The 23,487-nt window shown below is 44.7% G+C and overlaps 1 protein-coding gene across 1 annotated transcript in view; it reads right to left on the minus strand.

Annotated features, from left to right (window-relative positions):
* dop1a (DOP1 leucine zipper like protein A) overlaps positions 1–21,845 on the minus strand; it is a gene marked incomplete at its 5' end in the record, with an annotated part of 48,026 nt that extends 26,181 nt beyond the window's left edge. The window contains 11 exons of the mRNA XM_083646464.1: positions 2,083–2,208; positions 3,174–3,356; positions 5,465–5,576; positions 6,006–8,157; positions 12,628–12,893; positions 13,095–13,195; positions 13,941–14,093; positions 15,826–16,115; positions 16,743–17,274; positions 21,631–21,712; positions 21,826–21,845. Coding sequence (XP_083502590.1) covers positions 2,083–2,208; positions 3,174–3,356; positions 5,465–5,576; positions 6,006–8,157; positions 12,628–12,893; positions 13,095–13,195; positions 13,941–14,093; positions 15,826–16,115; positions 16,743–17,274; positions 21,631–21,712; positions 21,826–21,845 — 4,017 coding nt within the window. The remainder of the gene's footprint in view (positions 1–2,082; positions 2,209–3,173; positions 3,357–5,464; positions 5,577–6,005; positions 8,158–12,627; positions 12,894–13,094; positions 13,196–13,940; positions 14,094–15,825; positions 16,116–16,742; positions 17,275–21,630; positions 21,713–21,825) is intronic.
* Between the last annotated feature and the right edge of the window lie 1,642 nt (positions 21,846–23,487).

Raw genomic sequence — 23,487 nt, forward strand, 5'->3', positions numbered from 1 at the left:
TTCATTGCTTATGGGAGTGTAGTGGGATTCAACGATTTTGGAGCTCGGTGACAACTTATGTCTCCAGGATTACCTCCACACCACTGCCACTGTGTCCTAAATTGTGGATATTAGGCATCTACCCTGTCAATTGCTCTTTAAATAATAGAGAAAAGAAAATGGTTGATTTGTGCTTATTACAGGCCAGACGTTCAATTGCTTTGTGTTGGAAGAATGTTGGGTGCCCATCTCTAGGTCAGTGGTTGAAAAATCTAACATCTAGTCTAGCTCTGGAGAAACTTACTTATATGATTAGGAAGAAAATGACAGAATTTTATGGCATTTGGGAAATGTTTCTGGAATTTGTTAAAAATGGTGACATTGAAGAGGCATTGGAAGGGTGACTTGAATGTGAAATAGGCTATTGTAAATGATATGTGCGGTGTGTATATATAATTGTGATGGTACCTACAGTTGATTCAACTTATTTATTTGTGTTAATTTTATTTAATTCTTGCATTGTCCTTTTTACTTTTTCTTTTTATACTGCCACAGGGTTGGGGGGGGTTATAAAAGATGTATGTAAGATATATGATGAGAATACATGTACAGTAATTACATGCAAAACCAATAAATATATGGTTATAAAAAAATAAAAAAAAACACTTAACACATTGACTGCCAGCCGTTTTTTTCTTGCTGTAGGTAGCTTCTGCCAAGCCGTTTTTTGAGGATTGTGGCTCATTTTACAAGAGCCGAGGATTATTTTCTGCTTGGAGTTTGTGAACATACAATATCTCAAAAGTACTAATAGAATGTGTACTTTCTCTGTCTAAAAGAGTTAGTTTGTAGAGTTAGTAGTTATGTAAGCATTAGCAGTTGAATACAGCATGGTTTTAGCGTCAGAAAAAATATTCAGAGATAAACGGCTTTTTGTGAAATTCGATAGAAATGTCACTTTAACCATTCATTTTTGGCTCTCTCTCTCTCTCTCTCCCTCTCTCGCTCTCTCTCTCTCTCTCTCTCTCTCCCTTCCTCTCGCTCTCCCTCCCTCTCTCTCTCTCTCTCTCTCTCTCTCCCTCCCTCTCGCTCTCCCTCCCTCTCTCTCTCTCTCCCTCCCTCTCGGGAGGGAGACGCACTAGGTTTAATCCTAGTGAGAGGGGGAGAGGGAGAGAGAGAGAGAGAGAGAGAGAGGGAGGGAGAGAGAGAGAGCGAGAGAGAGAGGGAGAGAGAGAGGGAGAGAGCGAGAGGGAGAGTTGCTTCAACTCCTCCCTCCGTGGGCGTTCTTCTTGGCTGCAGCGGCCGTCACAAGCTTGTCACCAGTCTTGAGTGCTTTGCTGCTGTCCTGTGCCTGTCTGCACGGCCGCTGTTTGAGGAAGTCGGCATGGACTCGCTCGCTTCTTGGAGTTTTGGTTGAGAGAAGCTTTTGCGATTCTGGTCATATTTATGCTGCGTGTTTCAAAGTGTGTTCCACCTGTAATGTATTATGTAAATTTGCAATCCCGCATCGCCAGCAATCAGCGCGAAAACGAGAGCGTTTTCCCCCATCCATTTTCATGAGAATGGCTGGGGTGAGAATGGCGTGACAAGTTAAAAAAATGCTTGCCTTCCTCTAGTCAGGAGAGCACTGTTGCCACTTAGTGGGTCGGTGGAATGGGTTGTAAACGTTCGGTGGCTCCAATAATTATATAAGAGATGTAAAAGGGTTAGATGCACATCCCACGGTCAAAAAAAAAAAAATCATTTTTTTGACGACTCTACTCGTCGTTGGCAGTGAACAGCTGGATTGTGTTTGACGACTCAACTCGTTCTTGGCAATTAACGTGTTAAGAGATTTCTATTGAGAAAGATGGCAGCAAGAGAGTGAATGGATGACATTCATACTCTCACTGCTGACATATTTCGCTCTTTGTCACCTTTGTAATACTTTTTAACACATTGTCAGAAATGAGTAGGCCTTGTTGGTTATTATATCCAAATGTTAGTGGGGGAAAAGTCTGATTTAATGGGTTTTCAATTCAGGTCTCAAGGCAATAAAAGCTAAAGGATTTGAAAGGATGGGCAGACCTTTGACATCTACTATGTTTAGTTTATGACACCCACCTTATTTCTGACTGGAGTCTTGGTATGTTTCCTCTCATTCCAGACATAGGCGATGGCTGCCATGAAGTGAGCACCGTGGTTCATGGAGATTGGACCGAGCAGCTCCAGGATCTGCTGACGCAGGTTCTGCACAATTCAGGTAGAGGAAGATAAATTAGACCTGAACAGCAGATAATCTACTCTGAAAAATACTCCCATCCAGTTGCAATCCATAATGAAACCTGTCACTCCAATAAATACTGTGTGCGTGTGTGTGTGTATATATACAGTATATATACACTGTATATATATATATTTACTGTATATATATATATACCTACATATACAGTATGTGTGTGTGTGTGTGTGTGTGTTGCATAAATGTCGCGGTCGCACTTTGCAGAGGCAACAACCACCAGAGGCATAGCCGAGGGTGGTTCTTCGCCTCCATGTCACGCATTACGTAAGGGATAATGTATACTGAGCCGGTGATTACTGTGGAAATAATGACCGACAGGTGAATGATTTAGCCCGACGCGCAGCGGAGGGCTTAATATTCACCTGAAGGTCATTATTTCCAGTAATCACCGGCTCAGTATACATTATCCCGCTTAGAACACGGCCTACAACTAAATCATTCAATAATCTGACAAAAATAATTATTCAAATAGATTTTTTTATAGCGTTTTCAACACAAAGCGGTTTCATTCGTAATTGGCACACAAGACACCACAGCTGCAACTGGTTGGCCTAATTAGTAGCGTCTGCGGACAAAATGCTCTTACCAACTGATTAATCCAGGTGTGGCAGAGCAGCGGTTGGTTGTCGAGAAATAATGACCGGTGAATATTGTTGATTGACCAATCAGAATCGAGTATTCGAGAGAGCCGTGTTCTAAAATAATTTAACGTACACGTAGGAGTTGATTATCCCTTACTTAAATTATTAGCCTACTCCTGCAGGCCCTGTAAGAATTACAAATAACATAAATCACTGATGCCAGTTAAAATCACATCACCTGACCACCTCTAGTAAAAATAATACCGTCTAGACAGGGCTAATGACTTAATTTGCAGTAGTCTGTCCTGAGTGCATGTTGTTGTCTGGTGTACCTTGGTAGAGCCCAGGTTGATGTTGGAGGTGGAGGCAGCAGAGGCAGCAGTCGGCTTGTCGGAGCTGTCAGCCTGGTAGAGGACGCTCCACAGCAGGGTGACGGATGACATGATGGTATGAAGGATGGACAAGATGCCTGAACGAGCCTCAGCCAGGTGCTTCTGGTCAACACTCACCTGCAACTGAGAAGCAGCATATGCAAAAGGATAGTCAGTTCATATGGTGAGAAACAATATCTTATTACTATAAAATCCCAAATTCGAAATGGCTGCGACCAGATATGCACATTTCTGATTTTTGTGGACCAACCAACCGAGTGACATAAAGCTGGACCATGGAGTCTCTCGACCCTAGAATTTTGCGTGTGAAGCACGTAGATTTCTAGTACAGTACTTTATTATGCAAAGACAGAAAATATTATTCTGATATGATTCTTAAAGGAGGACTTACCCCCTAGATATGTATCAGAACAGTGATTTGAAAATACCTATGGAAAAAACCAAGAAATGACATATACTCTTGTCTATACTAGACTCTTTGGCTGTGTTCAAGTCAAGATTTTTTTTCGGAAATCGACGCCATTACAGTTTGCCTACTGCCTCAAAAATAATTTATTTGAGAGGGGCAATATCTTTATAAATATCAACAACTAGCCAACGCTGGTGGCCTGTTTGGAAACAGCTTTGCTCAAAATGGTTTTAAGTTATATCAATTTGGTAATTCAGTGGCGAACTAGAAATTTTATTATTTTTCTGCATGTATCTCTATGGAAACTACTCAAACTACGTTACGAGAGCAAAGTGACGTGGGCTCGTTACAGCAGCACACCGCACAATACGACAAACCCCCCGTTCTGGGGTAACACAATGCGAGATTTCTCTACGTCATTCCCTCGTCCAAGTTGCCATATAGTCCCTTTTTCATTTTAGTTTGGGGGCTTTTCGTGATTCTTGTTAAAAGTTGTGCAAAAGATTTCCTCTCAGCGCAGTGCAGGCTGTGCCTTCTCCCTCCTGCCAGACCCCGGCTGGCGAAACAGCCTCCTGCATGGGGCGTTCTGTAACCTCACGGAGCAACAAACAAACACAGACAGAAATAGCTGGTGTGCGATTTTTCTGCTCAATACAGTCTGAGATTGGGTACAGGATTGAGGGAATCCCGCATCTGTTTGCGAAGGTGCGACTGGACAGGACGCTTTTCACAGACGGGCACAGGGCTACTCAGGGCACAGCTGCAGATCTCTCCTCCTCCTCCTCCTCCGCGCATTCAGTCTGTCCAAAATCAATACCGATATAATCTCAGTAGGAGGGATGCAGGGAAATATATGATAGCCGATGTGTTTAGAGAAGCTTTGTCACGTTGTCACGTCGTAGTATAGCGTTATATTTTACATGTGCGCTGCGATAAGATTTGTTTGCGGAAGGATGAAAGTGAGGCTCTCACTTTGATGCTGGGCTCTCGGAGCTGATTGCTGCAAACACACAATAAACCCCTCCCTCCCTCCGGGCAGTCAGTGCAGCAGCTCTGTGTCCCCAGCGAAAAGGGGCACAGAAGACCACCAGTCGTCCTTGAGAGGATTCCAGCATTCGTTGTCTCTCAACCTAATTATATGGAATTCTGGACAAAATCATATCTAGGCTATAAAAAATAAAAAATAAGATTTACATGAGACCAAATCTCATCATAGGGCCCCTTAGTATGAAAAAGGTTGGGAATGATTTACTTGCTATGTCCTTCCTTTTATGATTATAGTGGCGTTTATTGATAGTATTGTGTTACATAGGAGTTGGTAGGAAAATAACAGGCGATTGTAATAAATTAACAGGTCAAGTGACATCATGGCAATAGGCTTGGAGTTGTGAGGAGCCGAAAGGGTACAGGGGGAGTAGGGGAGTAACTATCTTGAAATCCCATAGTCTTTGGGGACAACCTGACGTCAGGTTGTACCAAATATCCCATTCATTTGAGAAAAGAAAAAAAAGCAGCGTTCGACCCTTAGAGGGCGCTTATGCCAGGTATGCTGCTGAAAAATGATACAAATGGTAAAATGGCAACAGTTTGGTGTCAAATGTGGAAATTCTGACCAGAATTCTTCACACATCACCCCCAAAGTCATATATATTGGTTAAAAGCTGAAAAAAAGTTTTGGAGGTAAGTTCTCCTTTAAGAAATAACTTAATAAAAAAATACACGTTTAGGTGGGTGTTTTTGTTTAATGTAATAAAAGTTAATTGATAATTGAAAGAGTAATACAGTATCTGCAGAGACTAGCTATGGTGCATAGCACCCTCACCTGGTGGTATTGGGAAGTGGGATCCAGCAGGCAGTAATGGATAATGGCTGTCACCCCTTCCAGCACTGTCAGAATCAGGTCAGGAGGGATGCAGAGAGCCATCCACTGAGGTCTACAAGATAGAGAGAAAGATAAATATAGTTTGTTTAATCCTGAATACACATCTTTTTGAAATATTTCAACATGAAGAATCTGAATGTCAAGAAATATAATTACAGTTTCTATATCAGTCATAGAGACATCTGATGGTCAACGGTGCCATCTTGTGACCAAACGTTGCTAAACCGTTGCTTTATTGCAACAGTTGATAGACTCACTATACAATCCTACTTATGCTACTATAGCTTCTGTCTGTCTGTATCCATTTATCTCTCCAACGGGTTGGCCAATCAATATGAAACTGCACATGGGCATTGAGCAGTGGCAGGATTTTCCATTTTCCCGGATATTAGCATTTTTGGCAATTCTGCGCAGAGTTGCGCGCTCGCATACCTGGGTTGCTATAGCTGCATTCATGATTTGAAATTATTTGGATTTGTACCTGGTGTCGATGATGCCTGTCTCATAGCGGTACTGCTGGAGAAGATTGTCCAGGTTCCTGCACAGCTGCAGGGTGACTGAGGCCACCACCCTCCTCAGCACCCTCCCCATGTACGGCAGGGTGGCCGTGATCAGCCCTATCCACTGTGGGTGCATTTTACACGCGTGGTGCTGATGCAGCGCCCTGATCACCGCACACAGGAACATACCCTGTGCCGTGATGGGCTGTCCATGGAGGTATTGCAGCGACGTCATAGGCTGCTGAGGATTGACGTGCTCCACCTCGCCACCCAGGAGCTCGAACCCCGCCCCGGGGCCGCTTCCTGTCCCTCCGCCCGCCGCCCCTCCTCCCACAGGTCCCGCTTCCCCGCCCTCTTCGGCCGGCACCAGGACTCTGTGCTCGAGGACCACCAGGCTTTGCAGCAGTCTCAGCAGCTGGGACTGGACGGCGCTACAGCAGTCTATCTGGTCCTCTGATAGGTTGATGACACTGTCCTCTGATAGACCTTCCTCCACCATGGCCACATTGACACCTGCCGCGTGCTGCTCGTGCCATTTCTGTGCGCTGAAGATGGAGGAGAGCAGGCAGTGGAGGACTACCTTCTGAACTTTGCACTTGGAGAGCACGTCGCTGATGAAACTGGCAAAGCCCTTAGCTGAACCGCCCGTGACTTTGGAGAGCTCACTGAAGAGGAGGGTCAGGACCTCCACGCTGGTCAGCTGCATGGCCCGGTTCCCCGCCAGGTCCTGAGTGCCCGCCGCCACGTGGGCGGAGTAATAGCTCCTTAGGAAGTAAAGACAGAGTGAGATGATGATCTCCAGGTACATGGCACTACGGAATGTGTGGGAGTGGGAGTCCTGGGGGATGGGGCAGTAGAAGTCTTTGCCCATGACGGATACCCTGTGGCGGGCTAAGAGGTTCTGGAGCAAGGAGAGCTGTGGAGTGTAGGTGTTATTGATGCTGGTGGTGGAGATGGCGCTGACAAATCCTGAGGGAGCGGCTCTTAGCATGGCTGCTATGGCTGACAGTGCGTGGAGGGCCCGGGAGGAGTCGTACAGCTGGAGGTAGAGCAGGACATGCTGGTAGAGGGGATGGATGTTAAACCGAGGCGGAGCGGAGGAGGACCTACGTCCCCCTGCGACACTGACACCCCCAACGGCCCCACCAGCACCCCCACTGGGCGAGCCGGTGTCACTCTCGATCTCTGATACCTCACCTTCCCCACAGCTGTACCAGTTCTCCAGATCCAGGCTGTCCCCAAAGAAAATACTGGGTGGCCGGGCCTTTTCGGCCTGAATAGCTGCCTTTCTCAGCCTCTCCTCCTCCTTCCTTTTGGCCTTCTTGATCTTTGGCTTTGCCCCTGGAGATTTGTCCGCCAACCTCTCCATGATCTTCCCCTTCAAACTGAGCTGGGTACTGCTGTGGCTGCGTTTCCGTGCCTGAGGGTCATCCACCCGCAGGGTGTGGTCCGGAGTGGCTGGTCCAGAGCTGTCCGGTAACGTGACGATGGAAGGTGATGAACTGTGGCGCGTGATGCCCTCCCTGTGCTGCTCCTCTGCAGTTATATCAGCCGTCGCGACAGAGAGGAACTCCAGCGTGCCTCCTGCCAGCATCTCCGGCAGGGTTTGGTGATGGGAGCCAAGATGAGGGCCCAAGTCATGACGGGGACCGGTGGAGGTATCTGAGGAGGTACTACTGTCTGAGTCTGTCTGTGGCCAGGCTTCAGGTGGGAATGGGGTTTCGACAGATCCCTCCTCTACTAAAGTCACAACCCTGTCTATCAGCTCTGCTATAACACAAGACACAGCCTCATCTATAGAGACGTCATCCTCCGTAGACATTACACTATCTGATGAGCCAGGCTGTTGGTCTGAGCCATTGACTATGCTGCTGGTGCCATCTGGCTCCTCAAAGCTGCCATTGTCCACTGTGGATGAGTGGGAACCGCTGGATTCAGAGCTGTGGTGCTCTGGTTGGTCAGCTGACTGATATTCACCAGCCAGCTGCAGGTTTTCACTGCTCAGGCTCAGTAAGGACAGGCTGTCACTCAGGGGGTTGACGGTCAGACAGAAGGGCTCCATGTCACCCAGCGGCAGGCCTTGGAGGTGCTCCTGTCCCGCCCTCAGACTCTCCCCCTGGATGTGGCTGAAGTCTGTGGAGAGAAGAAAAGTAAATTTCAGTCATAAACAAGCAAATGCTAGATTCTAGAAGGTGCTCGAAAAGTGACATTAAGGCCATGTCCACCCTCTCATTAAGGCCATGTCCACCCTCTGCTTTTCTCAGACCATTATACTGTAGTATATCCCCTTTTTGTTTAGTCAACTTTTAGTCGACTAAAAGTTTGAGTATTTTAGTCTCGTCTTAGTCAAAGAAACTAAAAGTTTGAGTATTTTAGTCTCGTCTTAGTCAAAGAAACTAAAAGTTTGAGTATTTTAGTCTCGTCTTAGTCAAAGAAACTAAAAGTTTGAGCATTTTAGTCTCGTCTTAGTCAAAGAAACTAAAAGTTTGAGCATTTTAGTCTCGTCTTAGTCAAAGAAACTAAAAGTTTGAGTATTTTAGTCTCGTCTTAGTCAAAGAAACTAAAAGTTTGAGTATTTTAGTCTCGTCTTAGTCAAAGAAACTAAAAGTTTGAGTATTTTAGTCTCGTCTTAGTCAAAGAAACTAAAAGTTTGAGCATTTTAGTCTCGTCTTAGTCAAAGAAACTAAAAGTTTGAGCATTTTAGTCTCGTCTTAGTCAAAGAAACTAAAAGTTTGAGTATTTTAGTCTCGTCTTAGTCAAAGAAACTAAAAGTTTGAGCATTTTAGTCTCGTCTTAGTCAAAGAAACTAAAAGTTTGAGCATTTTAGTCTCGTCTTAGTCAAAGAAACTAAAAGTTTGAGTATTTTAGTCTCGTCTTAGTCAAAGAAACTAAAAGTTTGAGCATTTTAGTCTCGTCTTAGTCAAAGAAACTAAAAGTTTGAGTATTTTAGTCTCGTCTTAGTCAAAGAAACTAAAAGTTTGAGTATTTTAGTCTCGTCTTAGTCAAAGAAACTAAAAGTTTGAGCATTTTAGTCTCGTCTTAGTCAAAGAAACTAAAAGTTTGAGTATTTTAGTCTCGTCTTAGTCAAATAAACTAAAAGTTTGAGTATTTTAGTCTCGTCTTAGTCAAAGAAACTAAAAGTTTGAGTATTTTAGTCTCGTCTTAGTCAAAGAAACTAAAAGTTTGAGCATTTTAGTCTCGTCTTAGTCAAAGAAACTAAAAGTTTGAGCATTTTAGTCTCGTCTTAGTCAAAGAAACTAAAAGTTTGAGTATTTTAGTCTCGTCTTAGTCAAAGAAACTAAAAGTTTGAGCATTTTAGTCTCGTCTTAGTCAAAGAAACTAAAAGTTTGAGTATTTTAGTCTCGTCTTAGTCAAAGAAACTAAAAGTTTGAACATTTTAGTCTCGTCTTAGTCAAAGAAACTAAAAGTTTGAGTATTTTAGTCTCGTCTTAGTCAAAGAAACTAAAAGTTTGAGTATTTTAGTCTCGTCTTAGTCAAAGAAACTAAAAGTTTGAGCATTTTAGTCTCGTCTTAGTCAAAGAAACTAAAAGTTTGAGTATTTTAGTCTCGTCTTAGTCAAAGAAACTAAAAGTTTGAGTATTTTAGTCTCGTCTTAGTCAAAGAAACTAAAAGTTTGAGTATTTTAGTCTCGTCTTAGTCAAAGAAACTAAAAGTTTGAGTATTTTAGTCTCGTCTTAGTCAAAGAAACTAAAAGTTTGAGCATTTTAGTCTCGTCTTAGTCAAAGAAACTAAAAGTTTGAGCATTTTAGTCTCGTCTTAGTCAAAGAAACTAAAAGTTTGAGCATTTTAGTCTCGTCTTAGTCAAAGAAACTAAAAGTTTGAGTATTTTAGTCTCGTCTTAGTCAAAGAAACTAAAAGTTTGAGCATTTTAGTCTCGTCTTAGTCAAAGAAACTAAAAGTTTGAGTATTTTAGTCTCGTCTTAGTCAAAGAAACTAAAAGTTTGAGCATTTTAGTCTCGTCTTAGTCAAAGAAACTAAAAGTTTGAGTATTTTAGTCTCGTCTTAGTCAAAGAAACTAAAAGTTTGAGTATTTTAGTCTCGTCTTAGTCAAAGAAACTAAAAGTTTGAGTATTTTAGTCTCGTCTTAGTCAAAGAAACTAAAAGTTTGAGTATTTTAGTCTCGTCTTAGTCAAAGAAACTAAAAGTTTGAGCATTTTAGTCTCGTCTTAGTCAAAGAAACTAAAAGTTTGAGTATTTTAGTCTCGTCTTAGTCAAAGAAACTAAAAGTTTGAGTATTTTAGTCTCGTCTTAGTCAAAGAAACTAAAAGTTTGAGCATTTTAGTCTCGTCTTAGTCAAAGAAACTAAAAGTTTGAGTATTTTAGTCTCGTCTTAGTCAAAGAAACTAAAAGTTTGAGCATTTTAGTCTCGTCTTAGTCAAAGAAACTAAAAGTTTGAGTATTTTAGTCTCGTCTTAGTCAAAGAAACTAAAAGTTTGAGTATTTTAGTCTCGTCTTAGTCAAAGAAACTAAAAGTTTGAGTATTTTAGTCTCGTCTTAGTCAAAGAAACTAAAAGTTTGAGTATTTTAGTCTCGTCTTAGTCAAAGAAACTAAAAGTTTGAGTATTTTAGTCTCGTCTTAGTCAAAGAAACTAAAAGTTTGAGCATTTTAGTCTCATTTTAGTCTTTGGGAAAAAGGTAGTCGACAAACATTTTTCATCATAGTTTCCGTTGTCACAGTACACAAAAGTCACGGTTCGGTACGAATACGGTACAACAGAGAAAAAAGCAACAAATCCCAAATTCTGTTTTTTTCCCTTTGAATTTTTCTGAATTCTGTGTTTTGCTTTTTACCATAATTTTACCATCAGAAATAGTGTCTAATAAGTGGGAATGAATAAATGTCCACAATTTACCTCCAGGCTGGTAAGCAAGCTCAAGGATCTGGGACTAAACACAGCAATGTGCGACTGGATCCTGGATTTCCTGACAGATCGCCGCCAGGTGGTGAGGGTGGGCAACCTCACCTCCTCCCCACTGACCATCAGCATAGGAGCGCCCCAGGGGTGCGTCTCCAGCCCCTTCTGGTACAACCTCTACACCCACGACTGCGTGGCGACTCAAACTTCGAACACCATCGTGAAGTTTGCAGACGACACAGCAGTCGTGGGGCTGATCTCGGGGGGCGACGAGACGGCCTACAGAGAGGAGGTGGGGGCCCTGGAACAATGGTGCCAGGACAACCACCTCTCTCTGAACGTCTCCAAGACCAAGGAGATCATTGTAGACTACAGGAGGGGGCACAGTGGTGGAAAGGGTGGACAGCTTCAAGTACCTGGGAGTCAATATCCACCAGGACCTGACGTGGGCCGGCCACACCGCCACTGTTGTCAAAAAGGCCCAACAGCGACTACACGGACTCAGGCGCTGAAGAAATTTGGGCTAAGGTCAGAAATCCTTAGGGACTTCTACAGAGGCACCATTGAAAGCCTGCTGACTGGCTGCTTCACCACCTGGTACGGGAACTGTACCAACATGGACCGCACTCCGCTTCACAGCTGCCCTAATCAACAAAACGCTTCACAGCTGTAGAGTAGACAGTAGTAAAGTAGACAGCCTGCAGTTAATTAGGCTGATTAGGCTACATTTTCGGCAAAGCAGAAAGCTGAGGGGACTATTTTTGTTGGCGGAGGAATAAATAGAGAAATCATAAATTTTCTCAGCTTTTTGTAATTTTTTTTAATCAGCTTTGTTTAATAGAACTGTTGTATAAAAGCAATATCACACTCGAGGTTGTGGTGTTGTTGTCTAATATCGTCACTGCTGTGATTATCTTCGGCGCTTGGCCTGCGGCCTCGTGCCTACGACCGAATCACAGCAGTGCCGATATTAGCCAACAACAGCACTCCCTCTCGTGTGATATTGCTTAAATCTATTAGTTAGCCGCGTATAGCATCAAGCTAACATTATAATAGGCAGTCTCACCACCGCAGCTAACTGCAGTCAAAAAATAATGTTCCATGACCATAAGCATAACGGTAGTAACGTTAAGCATATTTGCGACTGTTGCATTACTTCACACAAGAGACGGTAATGTTAGTGGAGTTTCTGACCAGGTGGTAAATCCATTAGCAAGCAGCTAACGTTATCTGGTCAAAACCACATTACAGCAGCTACAAGCAGCAAGGTCCCTCCATGAACCGAAAAACACAGTCCCGACACAGTCCCTAGTTTCCCCCCGATGTCGGTCACATTGCTGCTGTCTGGCCAGATGGGCTTCACTAGATAAATATTTATTTATTTTGTGTGGACTTTTTTCTGGAGTCTGTGTTGTTGTCGTTTGCAGCTAGCGACAGTTAGCCACTTCCTGTTAGCCGTCTTCTTCGTTGGTATTTCCGCCGGAGCCATGAGGACAAGACGAGGCAGGCTCGTGAACGTGCAGAACGTCACATCCGCTCAATTTGCCGGGAAAGTATAACCCGTGACAAGCATGAAAATCCTGCAATATCTTTGCAATGGGTGAACGCAGAGAGACGCGGCTGGGCTCATTTTCTAAGTTAAGGAACTCATTGGTAATAGAAAACACTTTGTGAACGTTTATTTTGAAAACATGCAATAAAGTATAAAAAAAAGGCCAATGCTCACTATCTGAGAAGCCAGAGTCCCTTGCATAGATGGGTTCTGATTGATCCTGTTCTGGTGGGTTGGGAAAGGCCTGCGCCCAGTGGCGCTGGGCTTGGACCCTCTGGATGGAGACCCGGTGGGTCTTGGGGTGGAGCAAGAGCAGGAGGAGGGGCTCCAGGACTCGGGCAATGTCATGTCTCTGTAGGACCTGGTTGAGCCAGGCCCGGCCCACAGCACTAGCAGATGGATCCCAGTAACTCAGACTGTCTAGCATGATGAAAAGAGACCTGGAGGATGAGGGGAAGGGGAAGAGGAGAGAGAGAGAGAGAGAACAAAGGACAATTAACAAGGACAGAGAATTAGGAACGGCACCTGTAACACCATAGTGCAAAAAGAAGAGTGTATTATAGATTTAAGGAGCATAATGACAGAGCCGCAGAAATATATGAAGTGACGTTGAAATATGAAACACTGAGGTACAAACCTACCTGTCAAATGTGCGGTTGAAAGGAGAAGACTTGGTGATGTTCAAATCTCTTGTCAAATGCCACAGCACAGAGAACTTCACATGGGCCTCCAGTCGAATTCTCTGAAAGAACATTGGAATTCATGACATTTCTGGCTGACTGAGTGGCTGGCTGACTGAGTGGCTGACTGGCTGAGTGACTGGCTGGCTGAGTGACTGACTGACTGAGTGGCTGGCTGGCTGAGTGACTGACTGAGTGACTGGCTGAGTGACTGACTGACTGAGTGGCTGGCTGGCTGAGTGACTGACTGACTGAGTGGCTGGCTGGCTGAGTGACTGACTGACTGAGTGGCTGGCTGGCTGAGTGACTGACTGAGTGGCTGGCTGGCTGAGTGGCTGGCTGGCTGAGTGACTGACTGACTGAGTGGCTGGCTGGCTGAGTGACTGACTGTCTGAGTGGCTGGCTGGCTGAGTGACTGGCTGGCTGAGTGACTGACTGACTGGCTGGCTGACTGAGTGGCTGGCTGACTGAGTGGCTGGCTGGCTGAGTGACTGACTGAGTGGCTGGCTGGCTGAGTGACTGGCTGACTGAGTGGCTGGCTGGCTGAGTGACTGACTGACTGAGTGGCTGGCTGGCTGAGTGACTGACTGACTGAGTGGCTGTCTGGCTGAGTGACTGACTGGCTGAGTGGCTGGCTGGCTGAGTGGCTGGCTGGCTGAGTGACTGACTGACTGACTGAGTGGCTGGCTGGCTGAGTGACTGACTGACTGAGTGGCTGGCTGGCTGAGTGACTGACTGACTGGCTGAGTGGGTGAGGTTGTTGGTTGGTGTGTTTGTGGATGTGTGTCCTGTGAGTACTGTGCTGACCTTGTCCCTGTGCATGAGTTGTTGGCTGATGACATCCTCACAGATACCGGAGGAGGGCACCAGGTTGTGGAGTTGATAGAAAAGCTCCACGCTGCGCTGGTGGTGCTGGGGGGTCCCTTCACTCAGCTGGTCCCACAGGATCAGAGCCACACTCTAGGCACAAGATTACAAACTAGATTTGGAAAAGAGCTGTATCACTACTAGCCTAAAGTAGAAATCATAGACTTCTTATTCCATAAAAACAGTCTAGAACAGTGTTTCCCCAAAGACTGGGTCGGGACCCACAGGTGGGTGGGTCGCAGGAGATTTTAATTGGGTCACCAAATCAATCTGCAGAATTTCTTCCTTAGTCTTTTAAAATGTGTATATTGTTTTACTGATGAGAAATAAAAACAATGAGATAGCCTATTAACTCTTTCTAAATGCATTAATTTGGTCTCATTTATAAAGTATGTGTATATGTTTTGATTAGGCCTAACAGGCATAAAACAAAGTTGTGATTTATCAAACGTATGTATATCTTTTCAAAATGGCTGGTTTTCCTTTTCAAGATGATATAAGGTGATGCGGAAATGGCAGTAAAAAATGGTCAGCAACGATCATTTATGCACAAATTCACTCTTCTCACGATAATGCCTACCCCACACTACAGGATTTTCAAATCCTTGAAGATTATAAAAATCTTGAGAGCCCACACACTACAGGACAGAGAGAGCCGATTTTTTAACATTTCAATCTTGGGACACACACACAATCGCGTCTGTTCAAACGCAACCCCACACACTAGAAGATTATGCCGAAGATTCACCTTGGAAGCAGGGCTCGACGTTAACTTTTAAAATGCCTATTCAGTGTGCGCACCGGGTGTAGTAGTGTCATTTCGTTTTCTAAACAAATTTTATTTTTTGTTTTTATAATGCATTTGCACTGAAAGGATTTGTTTAACTAATATTTGCGCGGACAGCCGCGTCCATTCGGGGTGTAGGCCTACTGTGCACGGCCAGGCGAAAACCGTCTGCACAGGTGTCTTGTGGAGGGGCGCGTCTGCTGATTTGACTCACTTTTCCGTGCGGACACTCGCCGATGCGGGAAGCTGAGACCTAAGCGCTTGTTGTAGGCTACATGCTTTGCAGTATAGCATTTAGTTTTCCGTCCCGTTCAAAGACGCACGGGTATTTCACCTCGATGACAATTTCCTCGTTCTTTGTTTCTGTGCGGGGCTGCGAGCGGACGCGGACCAGATTATTTTGCGAAAAACTGTAATGGAAACGCAGCTACTACTGGCTCTGCTCAAGATGCAATCGCCTGTCGGGTTGTAAATATCTAACATGTTAGATATGCCCGATTCACAATCGGGAAGAGGCAGTCTTACCGATTGTGAATCTTTGAACCCCACACACTACAGGATCATTTGGGAAGATTATCTGCCTGACGCGCTTCAAATCGGGAGCACCCCCGAGAAAATCGGGAGGGGGGAATCTTGGCCATAATCTTGCAAATTATCCTGTAGTGTGGGGTAGGCATAAGGGGCCCTATCGTCGTATAGGCGCTATCGCTTACCCCCCGGTTTGCACGCCTTAACGCATGCCTTATGCTATCTTCCCTGCCTCTTAAAGCAGGGACGATCATCACATTGTGTCGATTAAAGCAATAGAACTTGAGCTAATGTTAATGTTGCATACCCAGGCTAAAGCTTTTGGCAGTCACAAGTAAGAGGTGTACCCTAGGTTATTATTATTATTCTCATGCCACTGCAAAATATTGCATGGCCTACAAGCTGATAGGAGTACAACAATAAAAAGGGAAAAAAAGGTGATTAAAAAAACATTATTTAGTGTATAATATACTCAAACTAAATTATTTTAACTTGATAGGAGATCTCTACCTTGAAGAAGTCTGTCTTGTCGGCAATGTACTTCAGCATTCCCTGAGTGAGCGGTGGCCTGATGACGACAGACACTCTCCCCTGGCTGGGGCTCATGGTCTGGGCGGAGTCTGAGCCGCCCAGCCCACCGGACGCCACACTCTCGGCGGTCACCATGGTGACTGACTGAGTGAGTCCCACCAGGTCCATGAGCAGGGAGATGGCCACGCCCTGCAGGCTGAAGTCACCAGTCAGACAGCAGGCATCCATCAGCGTCTGCAGCCACACCGACGGACGCATCTGCTCATTGTCTGAATGGAGGGCAGATATAAGTATTACATGCAAAAAAAAAATCATACCTTTTACAACTCTAACACATTTCTAGATCTTAGCACTGTACTGTTGTCTTTTACATTTCTGTCTTGCATGCTTACACAGCCATACTACTTGGCTTCATTAATTCATGGTTGCTCTTTCTGTTCTTTGCATTTACCTGTATTAGGGATGTTAATGATTAACCGGTAGTCGGTTAACTGCCGTTAAGAATGTAACCGATTAAAATTAATTAACTGTTTTGACCGACGTTGTATAATATAGGTAGATCCATGGTTGTATGTATCACCTCAATGTCCAGAGCTTACACTGTGTTATTCCACCAGTCCAGCAGAGGGCATACCTCACTCAAACAATAGAAGGAGCGGTCACGTGAGGAAGTAGTCACATGATCGGTGGACTGAGATTCGGGAAACAAACAGACTGAGAGACCAAAGAGCAACAATAGCAAGATGAGCGCGCCTGCTAGTGTTAGCAACAAAAGAGCAAAACGCAGCCCAGTGTGGGAGCATTTCACGCTAACAGGCGATAATGCCAAGTGTAAATATTGCGTATTGCGTATACAGGTTGAGAGGAATCAACTGAAACTGGCTTTTGGGTCTTACCATTCTGCTCTTCCTGTGTGGGCGAAGACTTGAGGTTTCCCTCAGCGATGTACACAGGGAAGCTGGAGCACTCTAGGAAGAGCTGGCAGGCAGCAGTGAAGGCAGGAATGCACTCGCTCTGGCCCATCCCCGACCCAGGACCTGAGCACGACTCCGTCTGCTCCACACATCCATTCTGCTGGGTTCCCTCTGAAACCACAGCCCCCGAATGCACCACCTCCCCTTTCTCGCCACCAGGCCTGTCCGCCTGCCCGGGGACAATATACAGGGTGATGAGACGGGAGAGAAACTGCTGGAAGTGCTCCAGGCAGCACTGCATCACCGGCTTGTCCAAAGTCTTGGTCTGAGACGGGCCTGAGGAGCGACGGTCCGTCTTCAGGGAGGGGTGGTGGGTCTGCTCTGGCTCCTCGGAGCCATCCGCCTGGTACTGGACAAAGTCTGTGAAGCCGCTCTCTGAAGAGGGACTGCTGGAAGGATTTTCCCCATCCTCAAACACCTCCCCGCTGCCAGGCAGCTCCAGAGTGGCAGTGAGCTACAGGAGGAGAGAGGAGGTGAAAAAGGAAGGTTAAAGAGCGTGGTGCAGGTTATTTATTTATTTATTTTTACAGTTAGGACTCAAGATTCTCAAGGCATTATTATGCACATGCACAAAAAAAAACGGCATCTGGGCAGATAACACCTGTGACGTCACTCAGGCTACTGTACTTACTGTAATAATATACAGTCAATGTGTACAGAAGAAAACTTTCCAAAACACCAGACGTACGATAATTATCGTATTTGTACGATAATTTACCTCCAACAATAATCATTGACCCTCTGGTACGATAATTCAACACTGCCCAGAATGCATTTCGGTTTCGGCACTAAAGTAAGCAGAAGAATCGGGGGGAAATCGCATTTTCCCCCCCAAGGCAACTGTCTAGCTTGGGCTCTATCTATGGTTAATATGGCATTCTACAACGGCATGAGTGAATACTGGATTCTGATTGGCTAGCAACAGTGGTAAATACACCAACAATCTACAGTTCGGCTCCAACCGCAGTATCACTCCGCTCCCTGATGCTGACTCCGTTCCCTGTGCTGACTCCGCCCACAGTCTGCAAATCTTCAACAAGGAAATGGCCGATCTCTAACACAAGGAAATGTCCGATTTCGTAGTAACGTTTGATTTACTGGGTGGATTGAGTTTTGAGCAGTGGTTAGATGAAGATGAAGGTGAAGTGAACAAAGAACGACATGGTGAAATTGGGGAGAGAGAACTGGCTGAGCTTGAGTTACTAGCGGGAGGTCGGACTAGCGGGAGGTCGGACTAGCGCCCGGACCCCGAACCTGGGACTGTCAAACAAACAAACGCCCTCTGCCGTCACCAGATATCAACACACCACCACCAAAACGGGCTGCTTTAGATAACTGTTTAAATAACTGTACTTTTACAGGCAATGTATCAATAACTGTGAATCCCGTTAAGGAATAGGTTAGTTGTTTTTTGGCTCAAAGGCAACTAAATGTTTAGTGCAATCATTGATCTTGTGTATGGAACTATATTCTGTGGCGGAAGGATAAATGTATTCTGAAACCAGTAATGATTATAAATAAATGAATTGGATGTTACAATTGTGTATTTTTTATATTATTTGGTAGCTGTTGTAGAAAACAAATTTAACACTCGAGGTCGGGGGTTGTGGGCACATTTACCACTGGTACAGGGTTTATAGCACTCGGCTTCGCCTCGTGCCACAACCCTGTACCAGTGGTAAATGTGCCCACAACCCCCTCCCTCTCGTGTTAAATTTGTTAAATTTATGACGTTTTAATAGTTTCAGTTAGTCAAACGTGACTAGTACTGAAACTAATCGCCCCTCAAATATGCAAAAAAAAATTTTAAACCGCCTATTTGGAAATATATTTTTGGAGAACCAGAGACCGCACAGCCGACCGACCATCTCAGCTCATCTAACCCGGCTCTAGACTGGTCTCAGGCAGATGAGCCGTACGGACAGACGCTCGGCGTACGGAGGTAATGATCCGAGGGAACATTTATTGTTTATTAAAAACGTCAAAGATGTTATTGCTTGATTTGCGGGTTTTCGTGTGCGAGTGCCAGCTGCATTGCAAAAACGAGTCTAGATGCAGCTATGTGTGGGGATAAAACAAAAAAACAAAAGAGAATCCTAATTGCTACATAAAAGTAGAGTTCTCAAAGTCACCCAGAACCTGACGGGCACCGTCGGGACCTTCTCAGTCCGACGGGTTTGGGTCGGCACGGGCTGAGATTTTATCTTAATTGGCCGGGTCGGGCCGAGCACGGGCTGAAAAAAAAATATATATATTTAGGACTATAATACGCTATTTACACACAGAGCGCAGAGACTGCTGCACGGTGCTCATATTTGAGTCAAATAAGAATTAATTATCTTCTTAATATGTTAAATGTAGTTATTCGTTGTTATTAATCATTATTATCTCTTGCTTGCTGAGCTATTGCGCAGTCAGCAGCCTATGGGAGGAATCGTGTCTGGCGGTGGACTGGATGCTGCTGCAGGGAATGAGAAGGGGGTAAATGACGAATGCTGGCAAAAAAAAAACGGATAGGAATTCTCTAATGAATGATTGGACTAAAATTGGTCGGATTTAATGTATATAAATTACTAGAAACGAATTACAAAAGCTGATAACGAAAATGTGTGCTGGTGGAACAAAAGTCCACTTGAAAGAGAGTGACATCGCTCAGTGCGGCTCTCAGTGTGCTGCGTAATTACGCACTCAGCAGCGGAGATGCAGGAGAGAGAGCCCGAAAAGGAATAAGCATACCGTCCAACAACATAGCATGGAGGCTGAAAAACTGTTACGACAGTAACACACACACACACACCTTTTGTCGCACCGATATTAATTGCACACTTTTTATGTCCTAGGTAGGTCTAATAACTGCTTTTTTTTGGTCAGGCTGAGTCGGTCGCGGACTGAGTGTTCTATGACATAGCACACTCAGTCCTGTCACATAGAATCGATGTTACAATGGCAGGTGAGTTGAGCTCGGTCCGTGTCTCGGCGGGTTGGGTTGGGTCGGGTTAGATTTTTTAGGACCGTTGAGAACTCTACATAAAGGTCCCACATATTAATGCAAAGTGGTCTCTAACCTGCACCATGCTCTTTAATATAGACTGAAGGAGGTACAAGAAACACAAAAATAAAAGGAAACTAAAGATGTGTGTTGCTAAGCTGACTGTAAAGACAAAAAGTGATGAACCAAGCAGCGTACAGATTCTGTACAGTCACCACTCCATGCAAAATAGATGGAGAATCCATCTTGTCCTATCGTGTGACAGCATCAATATTAATTTGCATACAACAATGTAATTATGGGAGTTGAGGGGGAAAAAATCACAGTTAAGATGTGAAGATTTAAAGTTAGATTTTCACAATCTTTTACTTCCTTTTAATTAGGTACTGCTCAATGAAGAACAGAGTTGATCCATAGAAAATATCTTTTAGCACATAGCACGTAGATTGATAGTGCCCACCCAGGGATACTGCATCTGAATGACCTGACTTTGTGTTTTGAAAACCATGACACGGCTAACATGGGGAGAAATCTCAGAAAGTCCCTACTGTATCTCTGTTATTATTGTCTAGTGGAAAGAGACAAGGGCTAAAATGTCCCTTTCACTAACTCCATCGCTGCACTGTATTCTGTACATTGCTTTCCACTGCTTTTTCAGCGAAGGTCGAACACAGCTGTTGGCTTTCACCTGAGGGACTCTCTGCATGTAGATCTCTCTGTGCACTAGGCTAGTGGCCTGCCCCAGACAGACTGCCAGACTTCCAAGCTCCCACAGCTCTTTGTCACAGACAGCGCTTAGAGCCCAAGGGCTTCCCAGGATGCATTTCGGTCAAGGCGAAGCACCCATACTGGAGCCTGGACTCAGATGGTGAACCACGTTCTCCAAATGCCCCTCAGGCTGGGTTGGGGGGGGGGGGGGGGGGGGGTGCATGGGGCTTTATATGTAGCTGATGTATGCAGAGATCTTCCACTCTGATGGATATGGCCTACCCAGGGGGCATTATAGCCTAGTCTATTCCTCATCCTCTTTAGAGAGAGCCAGAGACCTGGGCTCAGCTGTTGGTGAAGCATTTTGTGTACTTCTACTCGTTCTCTCTCCTGCCCTCATGGGTCTACCGCCCCTCTATCCCTCTGACCATCTCCAGGCGTGAGGCCGACTGAACTTGTCGTCATGCTTCACTGAGCTCTCAAACACTTAAACAGCCAGGTTGCTGGACAGGGACCAGGAGGGCGAGCGAAGCATTTGTTGTGAAAAAGTCTTAAATGCCTTGTGTCGAGGGGGAGCGAGGCGGTGAGGCCAGTCATGGGGGCCAACCAGCCAAATGCAACACAGGGCAGGAGGCAGACAGGAGCCGACAGGGGCCCTGTGCAGGGACCAGGGGACACCATCAGAGCCTCAAGTGGTCTGTTTTTGGGCAACAACCTGTAGGGGCTAAGTGGGCCAAACTGGGATTTGCACCTATTGTGCAGCAACATTGGGGCTGGGTGTTTTTTAAAGGACTTCTGTGGGATCAGAGATATGGTCAGAGTTATCGGCTGACTTCTGAGGGATCAGAGACATGGTCAGAGTTATCAGCTGACTTCTGAGGGATCAGAGACATGGTCAGAGTTATCAGCTGACTTCTGAGGGATCAGAGATATGGTCAGAGTTATCAGCTGACTTCTGAGGGATCAGAGACATGGTCAGAGTTATCAGCTGACTTCTGAGGGATCAGAGATATGGTCAGAGTTATCAGCTGACTTCTGTGGGATCAGAGATATGGTCAGAGTTATCAGCTGACTTCTGTGGGATCAGAGATATGGTCAGAGTTATCAGCTGACTTCTGTGGGATCAGAGACATGGTCAGAGTTATCAGCTGACTTCTGAGGGATCAGAGACATGGTCAGAGTTATCAGCTGACTTCTGAGGGATCAGAGACATGGTGAGAGTTATCAGCTGACTTCTGAGGGATCAGAGGTCAGAGTTATCAGCTGACTTCTGTGGGATCAGAGATATGGTCAGAGTTATCAGCTGACTTCTGTGGGATCAGAGACATGGTCAGAGTTATCAGCTGACTTCTGTGGGATCAGAGACATGGTCAGAGTTATCAGCTGACTTCTGTGGGATCAGAGACATGGTCAGAGTTATCAGCTGACTTCTGTGGGATCAGAGACATGGTCAGAGTTATCAGCTGACTTCTGTGGGATCAGAGACATGGTCAGAGTTATCAGCTGGCAAAGTTTGTTTTTCAAAGTTGGCAGGGGGTGGGGGGTTGTTGATCTTTATTTTGGTGCATGTGAACACTTTCTATCTCCAATTGGCCATGGACAAAAGGGAACACTGTCACTGTTCCTGATGCTGCTCAGAAAGGTGGACCAATATTCTGTGAAGGGGCTTCTTTCTCTATGTCGTAGCTGAACAACACACTCCTCATGGGTCATATAAAGTACTGCTCAGTAGTTATCAGTAGAAGTCATGGGTCATATAAAGTACTGCTCAGTAGTTATCAGTAGAAGTCATGGGTCATATAAAGTACTGCTCAGTAGTTATCAGTAGAAGTCATGGGTCATATAAAGTACTGCTCAGTAGTTATCAGTAGAAGTCATGGGTTATATAAAGTACTGCTCAGTAGTTATCAGTAGAAGCTCATGGGTCATATAAAGTACTGCTCAGTAGTTATCAGTAGAAGCTCATGGGTCATATAAAGTACTGCTCAGTAGTTATCAGTAGAAGTCATGGGTCATATAAAGCACTGCTCAGTAGTTATCAGTAGAAGCTCATGGGTCATATAAAGTACTGCTCAGTAGTTATCAGTAGAAGTCATGGGTCATATAAAGTACTGCTCAGTAGTTATCAGTAGAAGTCATGGGTCATATAAAGTACTGCTCAGTAGTTATCAGTAGAAGCTCATGGGTCATATAAAGTACTGCTCAGTAGTTATCAGTAGAAGTCATGGGTCATATAAAGTACTGCTCAGTAGTTATCAGTAGAAGTCATGGGTCATATAAAGTACTGCTCAGTAGTTATCAGTAGAAGTCATGGGTCATATAAAGTACTGCTCAGTAGTTATCAGTAGAAGTCATGGGTCATATAAAGTACTGCTCAGTAGTTATCAGTAGAAGTCATGGGTCATATAAAGCACTGCTCAGTAGTTATCAGTAGAAGTCATGGGTCATATAAAGCACTGCTCAGTAGTTATCAGTAGAAGTCATGGGTCATATAAAGCACTGCTCAGTAGTTATCAGTAGAAGTCATGGGTCATATAAAGCACTGCTCAGTAGAAGTCATGGGTCATATAAAGCACTGCTCAGTAGTTATCAGTAGAAGTCATGGGTCATATAAAGTACTGCTCAGTAGTTATCAGTAGAAGTCATGGGTCATATAAAGTACTGCTCAGTAGTTATCAGTAGAAGTCATGGGTCATATAAAGTACTGCTCAGTAGTTATCAGTAGAAGCTCATGGGTCATATAAAGTACTGCTCAGTAGTTATCAGTAGAAGTCATGGGTCATATAAAGTACTGCTCAGTAGTTATCAGTAGAAGTCATGGGTCATATAAAGTACTGCTCAGTAGTTATCAGTAGAAGTCATGGGTCATATAAGTACTGCTCAGTAGTTATCAGTAGAAGTCATGGGTCATATAAAGTACTGCTCAGTAGTTATCAGTAGAAGCTCATGGGTCATATAAAGTACTGCTCA

Source organism: Poromitra crassiceps (assembly GCF_964638095.1).
Source record: "Poromitra crassiceps genome assembly, chromosome: 1".
Classification (NCBI taxonomy): Eukaryota; Metazoa; Chordata; class Actinopteri; order Beryciformes; family Melamphaidae; genus Poromitra; species Poromitra crassiceps.